This window comes from Arachis ipaensis, chromosome B3 (assembly GCF_059453495.1).
Source record: "Arachis ipaensis isolate K30076 ecotype BB chromosome B3, ASM5945349v1, whole genome shotgun sequence".
In the NCBI taxonomy this organism is placed as follows: Eukaryota; Viridiplantae; Streptophyta; class Magnoliopsida; order Fabales; family Fabaceae; genus Arachis; species Arachis ipaensis.
This window is the reverse complement of record NC_142438.1, coordinates 31381753-31392611: the sequence shown is the minus strand read 5'-3', so window position 1 is coordinate 31392611 and position 10859 is coordinate 31381753. Positions and strand designations below refer to the sequence as shown.

The 10859-nt window shown below is 36.1% G+C and overlaps 2 protein-coding genes across 2 annotated transcripts; one reads left to right on the top strand and one right to left on the bottom strand.

Annotated features, from left to right (window-relative positions):
* Positions 1 to 2251: 2251 nt before the first annotated feature.
* LOC148570205 (auxin-induced protein X10A-like) lies at positions 2252 to 3051 on the bottom strand. Its single transcript, XM_088507051.1, has one exon. It carries the CDS (start codon positions 2776 to 2778, stop codon positions 2395 to 2397), a length of 384 nt encoding a protein of 127 aa, XP_088363177.1. The 5' UTR covers positions 2779 to 3051; the 3' UTR covers positions 2252 to 2394.
* A 111-nt stretch (positions 3052 to 3162) lies between these two features.
* LOC148570204 (auxin-induced protein 15A-like) lies at positions 3163 to 3963 on the top strand. Its single transcript, XM_088507052.1, has one exon. The coding sequence runs from the start codon at positions 3498 to 3500 to the stop codon at positions 3762 to 3764; it is 267 nt and encodes an 88-aa protein (XP_088363178.1). The 5' UTR covers positions 3163 to 3497; the 3' UTR covers positions 3765 to 3963.
* The last annotated feature ends 6896 nt before the right edge of the window (positions 3964 to 10859 follow it).

Sequence of the window (10859 nt, the reverse complement as noted above, 5' to 3'; positions counted from 1 at the left end):
TAAGTTAAATAATACATGTATTTATACATAAATATATAGTGATTAATAGATAATTTAATATTTAATTTTTTATATACACATATTATTTTTATTATAAAAATTATTATCATGTTATATAAATTTTGTCCCCACTACTAAAATTTTCTGTATCCATCACTGGTCCATATATATATATATATACACCCCACCCCCATTTTTCCCTACCTATATGTATATCCCCCCACCACCTAATATATATATATATCACCGTAACCCAACCCTTCCCATCTGTCAAACACCCCCCCCCCCCCCCCTTAATTCTATTTATATATAGGGAGTACTAAATTGGTCCTTAGGTTTGAGCGTAATTCTGTTTTAGTCCTTAAAGTTTAAAGTGTTCTATTTGAATCCAAAAAAGTTTCATTTAGCATCAATTTAGTCCCACAGTGAGGTCAAAATTAAATAATTAACAAAATATCCTACATAACAACAGTACAAGTACAAGAACAAAATCGATAATTTGGAGAACAAGTACAAGCTCCAGAGGTATAAAATCAACCATTGATACATCAATACATTTATTTATTATTTTTTTTATAATATAAATAAAATATTTTCTATAAAACTAAAGAAAATGATAAATAAATGTATTGATGCATCAATGGTTGATTTTGTGCCTCTGGAGCTTGTACTTGTTCTCCAGATTATTGATTTTGTTCTTGAACTGTTGTTATATAGGACATTTTGTTAATTATTTAATTTTGACCTCACTGTGGGACTAAATTGATGCTAAATGAAACTTTTTTGGATTCAAATAGAACACTTTAAACCTTAAGGACCAAAACAGGATTACGCCCAAACCTAGGGGAGCAATTTAGTACTTTACCCTTATATATATAATTCCATAAATAATAATAATAATAATAATAATAATAATAATAATAATAATAATAATAAATATATATATATTTTCACCTTTCTTATCTTTTTATCATTTTTTTCGTACTACTTTTTGTTTTTTCTTCTTCGTACACCTTTTATATCCCTCCTTGTTTATAGATTTTCTTTGCTTGAGGACAAGTAAATTTTTAAGTTTGGTTGACGCTTTGCTTATGAATTTTCTGTTTATTTTTATCATTTTTATTTTTAATTTAAATTATTCATTGATTATAGTAACCAATTTCGCCAACACTAATATCATCAGACAAAGATCACATACCCATCAAGAGATTAAGGAAAAAGAAAATCATTAAGACACATCTTCGGAAGAATAATATATATGCAAAGATGTAACAAACAACATAATAGAAAGTGTATACAATTTAACAATTCATGAAGAACATGTCTTTCCAAGAACCTACGACAAAAAGAAGAAAGCAACAACTCTAACAACAACCAATTAAAAAAAAAAAGGACGAGCGCCACATAAGAAGACTAAGTCCATCAACTAAAACAAATGCAAAAATCAAACCACCAAATAAAAATATCACTTTGTATAACTCCAAGTCTCCAACATCCAAATCTTTTGTACTACAAATTATTTTAAATAAAACACCTTTCAAATTTAACTTTAGTTTACACATATTTAATTTAATTTTACAAAATATAACAATTTTTAATATTTATTATACACTATCATTAATTTACCGTTCTGTCCGGCGCTATCTCATTCTAGTATAGTTAAATTTCATAAATTGGATTTAGTTTGGATTTTGGATAATTCAATGTTCCCTGCAATTTGATTATGGTCTTTTGTTTTAGATACACTCAAGTTATTTCTCTAGAATAATAAAAAATTATAGTCATTGATGAAATCCAAATTCTATCATTCTCAGTAGCAATTTCTTCCAGCCATCTAACTAAAATTGTTGAAAAATAACGCTTGATTAGTTACGCCCTTGATTGAATCCTCATTGAAATTCTCAAAATTCTATCAACATAAGGGCTAAATTTCATTAGACAACCCTCAAAGCTAGTCTCTGACTCTCTTCTTCTTCTATTTTTTTTTTTATTTCTTTTTTTATTTTTAAAACAACGGCATGGAAGTGCTTCTTCTTCCTTTACTTTTATTATAAGAAAACTGATTTACAATAGTGATTTCAAACCACTATTAAGAAACTGTAACTTAAAGGTTTGAACGAAATGAACCATCGAAGTTGGCAATCATCGAACTTAGATAGCCTAACATATTTTAAGTTTTAAACTGGAACTTAATTCTGATGTTGTTGCATAAATAAGAGATAATTCAGATTAAAACAAAGCCAAAAGGTAGTTTTAACAATGAGATGCAATAACTTTCTCATTCATATAGCATTTTAACACTTTCAAAAGAATTATAGAATCTTCAAGGTATAAAGAAAAAAGAACCTTCTGTACAAAATCTCAACTAATCTATGTCAATCTCTATTAGTTTTTTTATTGGCCACCCAACTGAGAAGTGAGACTTAAGAACTCATCCTCACTGCATGGAATTGTGAGACCACCGGTTGGATGATCATATCCAAATTCTTCTTCTGCTTGGTTTAGTAATTCTTGAAATGAAGACTGGTTCAAGTAACATACAGGAATCACAAACCGCCTCATCTTATCTCCCACATAGACTGCAAGATAGCCTTTTGGAACATTAGTCCCTTTTGATGCAGAAAGTGATGCCTTTCTAATACCTGGAATGCGGAAAGCCATTGTTTCTTCTTCTTGAAGGATTTGATTGAGAGAAATATATGAGTACTGATACTTGAGGAGATGCAATTGATTTGTGTTGTTTGAGAACACAAGAAGTAGTGTATATATAGTTGCCATCCTGAAAAAATAATTCTGATGAAGCTGCAAAATGGGGTCTACATAGTGAAATGATCACAAGAGATCACATGGAATTGTCTTGGAGGTTTCTTTCAAGGACTTGAAAGTTAAGTGAGAGTTCATACATCATACCCCACCTTCTGACATAATTGCCAAGAGATTATGCATGTCAAATCAAAGACATCTACATTAATGCTTGTTCAAGCATTGTAGTTATAGACATATCTCATGTTCCTTCAGATAGACATTGCTATTGACAATGAAATCTGTAAACCTTGGCCACAACTCTGAACCAAACTTAGGCACATCCTCACAAACCAATGTGAACCTTATTTTTCAAGTACACCAGATTTTTAGAAACATATCCCTTGGAATCCGCAAACCATAGACAACGTGATCTAATTTGTGTTGGCCTCCTCTTCATAAGGTAGACTTTGAATTATGTACTTATTACAGGTTTGAGAAAATCCCCCAAGACAACACCATGTGACCTCTTAAAGGCCCTTGTCTCCTAATAGGTCCTATTCCATAGCCTTCCTCCACAACCAACCATTCAATTACCTATTTTACAACATATCCTTCATCTATATATATGTTCATGGCTGCAAGCATTTGGCAACAACACAAGTCATTCACATCCTAAAGCACAAGAAACTCAAATACTTGCATCTTATTTACAAGTCATTTGAAAAACTAGTCTTTCTTCAACACATACAAAAATGGGTTTTCGTTTACCTGGTATCGTAAGAAAGGCATCATTTACTTCATCTTCAAAAGCTATGGAAGTGCCAAAGGGTTATCTTGCAGTTTACGTTGGATATAAAATGAAGCGGTTTGTGATCCCTATATCATACTTGAATCAACCTTCGTTTCAAGACTTGCTAAGTCAAGCTGAGGAAGAATTCGGATATGATCATCCAATGGGTGGCCTCATAATTCCTTGTGAAGAAAATATGTTTTTAGATATCACTTCTCGCTTGAGTTGATGTTAGCACCATCAAGACTAGGCTGACTTAGAAATAGATTACTTAACACAATTTTTGTAGCAATTTCTTACCCAGAGAAACATTTTCTCCATTTTTTGTATCCTACTATTAAACTCAATGAGAATTTTATGCACATAAACAAATGTCTCCTATTTTCTCCTTAAATCTGAATGTACTGTTAAGTTCAAAGGCAATAATAAGGTGAAAGTGCGGTTCATAAAATCAATTTTCATGATGTGGTTTACAATAAAAGAAAAGGAAAGCAGCAGATAACTTTCATGATTTAAAAATGATGATGCTATACTCCTAAGTAAAAAAGTTATTATAAGAAAAGCAGTAACAAAGTATGAATTTGCATAATATTAGTTTTAATAATGAGAACGTTTTTGGTCAGTTCAATTATCCAATTATCATTATAGGATGATTAAACAGCTTCAAGGATCAGTCCCTGTATTTGCCATGTCCCACTTTGCTTTTATCTGTCTTTGAAATATCTGTGGACCCTTCCCAGTTTGTACATAGTGATCACTAAAATGTGGCCTCTGAAATTACAATTGAGATTGAAACACTAATCCAGTTGTATTCCATAATGTGATGTTAACATTGTATTATGAGTTACATTTGTTTGCTGCTATCAACTAATGACCCCATTTCTCCATGTGACTGAGGCCCCCTTTTCTCCATGACAGATGATTCCTCAATTTTGGGTCACGCAGCATCCTCACATGAACATGTTATTTGGTTTGAGGGCCAGAACAAAATTATATGCAAGTGACTGGTTCCTCACTGATCCATATTCACCACAAAAGCATCTGAAGATATCTTAATCCACTTATTCATTGCTATATTTCCTTCTTTCCAATAATGTCAGTTTAACAAATCAAATAAATTTTATATCCAAAATAACCAAATAGACTAAGGGCCAGTGACTTGTATAACAGCTGTCATGAGTATGAAGCTAAAACCATTATCAAACTTTCCACTTTTGGTCTTGTTCGGTAGGTCGGGTACCGGACGGATCGGGTTGGTATACTGGTTGGTGATGAGGGGTCTCGTCTCGTTGTGAACTGCCGATCTGGTGTAGGCAGGGTCCCGAGCACTTCTTGTAGAGGGGGGTGTCACCTGCAATAAAGACACTCCGACGCTCTAGTCAGTAATGTGCAGGCGAAAAGGGGGGAGAGTGATGTGTGACGTACCTTGGGACCTTTCCCCTTATATACTGTGTCAGAGGTGGGCCCTACAAGGACAGGCCCACTTTTTCCCAGACGTTCTCCCACAGCTATAAGTGAGCTGTTTGGGACGCGTGTCCGGGTCGGTTGCGGGGCGCCTCACCCTTGACCGTTCGGGTCGGGTGGCGCTCGGGTCGGGCCGACCCGTGGAGGGTTTGGGCCAGGCCGTAACAGTGCCCCCACGCGCCAGTGATAGTCGTGGGAGCTATTAGTGGCGTGTTATTTCACGTTCCATGCATCGTCGTCAGGTCGGCCGCTCGTGGAAGGGACATGCCCCCTGCGCGCGTGTCTCTTGGTTGTTGAGGCAACCGTTCGTCGCTTCGTTCTTCGCGCTGAGCATTAAATGCTCATAATGGGTTGCAAAACCCCATGCGCAAATACTATTTTGCCCCCAAGTCTTCGCGCTTCCTGAGTGGCGGTTTTAAACAGTTTGCCTCAACTTTTTTCCCCTTTACACTCCTGTTTCTTCCATCTACCTGCTATCTCCCTCTTCTTCTTTCAAAAATTTCAGAGCGTTGTTGCAGTATCCTCGTGCATCTTCCCTTCATCCTTCTCAGTTTTCGCAACAAATTCAAGTAATCCTTGGACCTCTCTCTTTTCTGCTTCGTTGTTGTATGTTTGTTGTTTGTATTTGCTTTGTGTTCTTGCTGTCTTGTTTGGTTTTTGTTGCTAGATGACCTTTTAGTGCTAAGTAGATGTGTTAGGGAAGGGATACCATTCCAGGGTAGGTTTTTAGGTGGCTTGCGTGATAGGTGTAGCTTTGGTCATGCTTGATCTTAACTGTTGAATAGGGTGGACATAGTTTCTGGGTTTTTTCCGGACTCCCGACCTCATAGACTAATGGAGTGGTACCCCCACTGTAGGTATGCCTCGCGTCGTCTCCCGGGCTTCTGTTTCCGCCGTGAACTATGACCCCTACGCCTGAGTGACCTCAGATGTGAAGGACTCGCCGAACCAAATGAATCTGGAGGAGTTGACGGAGTTCCGGCAAGCCGGGTATCTGTGCGGGGGGACAAATGAGGAGGCCAATTACGAGACATTCGTTCCTGCCCCCAACGAGCGATTTTATGAGATTAATTTTCATTCTCCCCGGGTCGCCGACTGGATTTGGTTTTACAAAGCCATGTTCACCAGGGTTGGCGTTCGCCTACCATTTTCCGATTTTCAGATGTCGCTTCTTAATCGGATATCCGTGTCGCCGTCGCAACTCCATCCGAACAGCTGGGCTTCTATCCGCTGTTTCGAGATGGTTTGTGAATATCTCGAGCTGTCGGTGTCAGTGGATGTCTTCCTCTTCTTCTTCAACCTTACTGATGAGCGGACAATTTATACGCTTTTTGACATTGTTTTTAGTATGTTTTTAGTAGGATCTAGTTACTTTTAGGGATGTTTTCATTAGTTTTTATGTTAAATTCATATTTCTGGACTTTACTATGAGTTTGTGTGTTTTTCTGTGATTTCAGGTATTTTCTGGCTGAAATTGAGGGACTTGAGCAAAAATCAGATTCAGAGGTTGAAGAAGGACTGCTGATGCTGTTGGATTCTGAACTCCCTGCACTCAAAGTGGATTTTCTGGAGCTACAGAACTCAAAATGGCGCGCTTCCAATTGCGTTGGAAAGTAGACATCCAGGGCTTTCCAGCAATATATAATAGTCCATACTTTGGCCAAGAATTGACGACGTAAACTGGCGTTCAACGCCAGCCTTCTGCCCAAATCTGGCGTCCAGCGCCAGAAAAGGATCCAAAACCAGAGTTGAACGCCCAAACTGGCACAGAAACTGGCGTTCAACTCCACAAATGGCCTCTGCACGTGCAACACTTAAAGCTCAGCCCAAACACACACCAAGTGGGCCCCGGAAGTGGATTTATGCATCAATTACTTACTCATGTAAACCCTAGTGACTAGTTTATTATAAATAGGACCTTTTACTATTGTATTAGGAATCTTTTGATCAGTTGTATGCTATCTTAGATCACAATAGGGGGCTGGCCATCTCGGCCATGCCTGGACCTTTCACTTATGTATTTTCAACGGTAGAGTTTCTACACTCCATAGATTAAGGTGTGGAGCTCTGCTGTTCCTTAAAGATTAATGCAAAGTACTACTGTTTTCTATTCAATTCTTCTTATTTCACTTCTAAGATATCCATTCGCACCCAAGAACGTGATGAAGGTGATGATTATGTGTGACGCTCATCATCCTTCTCCCTTATGAACGCGTGCCTGACAAACACTTCTGTTCTACATGAATTAAGCTAGAATGAGTATCTCTTAGATCTCCTAACCAGAATCTTCGTGGCGTAAGCTAGAATGATGGCGGCATTCAAGAGAATCCGGAAGGTCTAAACCTTGTCTGTGGTATTCCGAGTAGGATTCAATGATTGAATGACTGTGACGAGCTCCTAACTCGCGATTGCAGGGCGTTAATGACAGACGCAAAAGGATAGTAAATCCTATTCCAGCATGATCGAGAACCGACAGATGAATAGCCGTGCCGTGACAGGGTGCGTGAGCATATTATTCACTGAGAGGATAAGATGAAGCCATTGGCAAGGGTGATGCCTCCAGACGATTAGCCGTGCCGTGACAGGGCATTGGATCATTTTCCCGTGAGATGACCGAAAGTAGCCATTGACAGTGGTGATGTATGACATAAAGCCAGCCATGGAAAGGAGTAAGACTGATTGAATGAAGACAGCAGGAAAGCAGAGGTTCAGAGGAACGAAAAGCATCTCCATTCGCTTATCTGAAATTCCTACCAATGAATTACATAAGTATCTCTATCCCTATTTTATTAATTAATATTCGAAAACACCATTATCACTTTATATCTGCCTGACTGAGATTTACAAGGTGACCATAGCTTGCTTCATACCAACAATCTCCGTGGGATTCGACCCTTACTCACGTAAGGTATTACTTGGACGACCCAGTGCACTTGCTGGTTAGTTGTATCGAAGTTGTGACAATTATGAATTAAGATCAAAGCACCAAGCTTTGGAGCCATTACCAGGGATTGTTCGAGCCTGGACATCACAATTTCGTGCACCAAGTTTTTGGCGCCGTTGCCGGGGATTGTTTGAGTTTGGACAACTGACGGTTCATCTTGTTGCTCAGATTAGGTAATTTTCTTTTTATTTTCTTTTCAAAAAAAAAAATTTTTCAAAAATAATTTCAAAAATCTCTCATCTGTTTTCGAAAAAAAAATAAAAATGTTTTCAAAAATTTTATTCAAAATTTTTAAGAATGAATTCTAGTGTTTCATGAAGCATGTAAAGCCTGGCTGGCTGTAAAGCCATGTCTAAATTCTTTTGGACTGAGGCTTGCAATTTGTTATCAAAGAGCAATATACTCTCGTGTTAAAGACTAAAGCCTGGCTGGCCATTGGCCATGTCTAGTGTTTTGGACTGGAGCTTTCTTTGAAAGCTTGGCTGGCTAGTGAGCCATGTCTAATTCCTGGACTGAAGCTTTAGACTAACATGGCAAGATTCCTGGAATTCATATTAAAAATTTTGGAATCCTTATTTTTTCTTTTTCATACTATTTTCGAAAAAAAATCCAAAAAAAAATTAGAAAATCATAAAAATCAAAAATATTTTCTGTTTCTTGTTTGAGTCTTGAGTCATATCATAAGTTTGGTGTCACTTGCATATGCATCTTGCATTTTTTCGAAAATATCATGCATTCATAGTGTTCTTCATGATCTTCAAGTTGTTCTTGGTAAGTCTTCTTGTTTGATCTTGATGATTTTTTGTTTTGTGTCTTTTCATGTTTATCATATGCATTCTTGAATTCTTGGTGCGTAAGCGTTAAAGAATTCTAAGTTTGGTGTCTTGCATGTTTTCTTTGCATTAAAAAAATTTTTCAAAAATATGTTCTTGATGTTCATCATGACATTCATAGTGTTCTTGGTGTTCATCTTGACATTCATAGCATTCTTGCATGCATTCATTCTTTTGATCTAAAAATTTCATGCATTGCATAATTTTCATGTTTTTCATAAAAATTCAAAAAAAAAAATATCTTTCCCTTTTTCTCTCATCAAATTCGAAAATTTGGATTGACTTTTTCAAAAATTTTTAAAATCAAATTGTTTCTCATGAGTCAAATCAAATTTTCAATTTGAAAATCTTATCTTTTTCAAAATCTTTTTCAAAAATCAAATCTTTTTCAAATTTCTTAGTTATTTTCGAAAATTCCAAAAATATTTTTCAAAAATCTTTTTCTTATTTTTAAATCAAATTTTCGAAAATAACATAATCAATTAATGTTTTGATTCAAAAATTTGAAGTTTGTTACTTACTTGTTAAGGAAGATTCAAACTTTAAGTTCTAAGAATCATATCTTGTGATTTCTTATGAATCAAGTCATTAATTGTGATTTTAAAAATCAAATCTTTTTCAAAAATAATTCTATCATATCTTTTCAAAAATATCTTCTTATCTTATCTTTTTCAAAAATATCTTTTCAAAATATCTTTCCTAACTTCCTAACTTCCTATCTTTTCAAAATTTGTTTCAACTAACTAACTAACTTTTTTGTTTGTTTCTTAACTTTTTCAAAACTACCTAACTAACTCTCTCTCTCTCTCTAATTTTCGAAAATATCTCCCCCTTTTCAAAAATTTCTTTTTAATTAACTAATTATTTTTATTTTTATTTTTATTTCAAAAAAAAAATTTTGAAAAAATACTAACAAATTTTCAAAAACCAATTTTCAAAAATCACTAACTCCTTTTCAAAATAATTTTCGAAAAATTATACCTCCCCCATCCTATTCTATTTATTCATTCATATCCTAACATCTCATCTCACATCTCTTCCATCGGTACAGTTGTGTTTCTTCCTTTACATCACATTCTTTGTCTCCCCCTCTTTTCTTCCACTCACAAAGGGATCCCTATACTGTGGTATAAAGGATCTCTATTATTATTATCATTTTTCTGTCCATTCTTCCTTGTCATATGAGCAGGAGCAAGGATAAGAACATTCTTGTGGAAGCAGATCCAGAACCTGAAAGGACTCTGAAGAGAAAATTAAGAGAAGCTAAAATACAACAATCTAGAGATAACCTTTCAGAAATTTTCGAACAGGAAGAGGAGATGGCAGCCGAAAATAATAATAATGAAAGGAGGATGCTTGGTGACTTTACTGCACCTAATTCCAATTTACATGGAAGAAGCATCTCCATTCCTGCCATTGGAGCAAACAACTTTGAGCTGAAACCTCAATTAGTTTCTCTGATGCAGCAGAACTGCAAGTTTCATGGACTTCCATCTGAAGATCCTTTTCAGTTCTTAACTGAATTCTTGCAGATATGTGATACTGTAAAGACTAATGGAATAGATCCTGAAGTCTACAGGCTCATGCTTTTCCCTTTTGCTGTAAGAGACAGAGCTAGATTATGGTTGGATTCTCAACCTAAAGACAGCCTGAACTCTTGGGATAAGCTGGTCACGGCTTTCTTAGCCAAGTACTTTCCTCCTCAAAAGCTGAGCAAGCTTAGAGCTGATGTTCAAACCTTCAGACAGAAAGAAGGTGAATCTCTCTACGAAGCTTGGGAAAGATACAAACAGTTGACCAAAAAGTGTCCTTCTGACATGCTTTCAGAATGGACCATCCTGGATATATTCTATGATGGTTTATCTGAGCTATCAAAGATGTCACTGGACACTTCTGCAGGTGGATCCATTCACCTAAAGAAAACGTCTGCAGAAGCTCAAGAACTCATTGACATGGTTGCTAACAACCAGTTCATGTACACTTCTGAAAGGAATCCTGTGAGTAATGGGACGCCTATGAAGAAGGGAGTTCTTGAGGTTGATACTCTGAATGCCATATTGGCTCAGAATAAAATATTGACTCA

Bases quoted from the DNA above. Each gene is read 5' to 3' on its own strand.
- LOC148570205 (XM_088507051.1), bottom strand. From the start codon at position 2,778: ATGGCAACTATATATACACTACTTCTTGTGTTCTCAAACAACACAAAT.
- LOC148570204 (XM_088507052.1), top strand. From the start codon at position 3,498: ATGGGTTTTCGTTTACCTGGTATCGTAAGAAAGGCATCATTTACTTCA.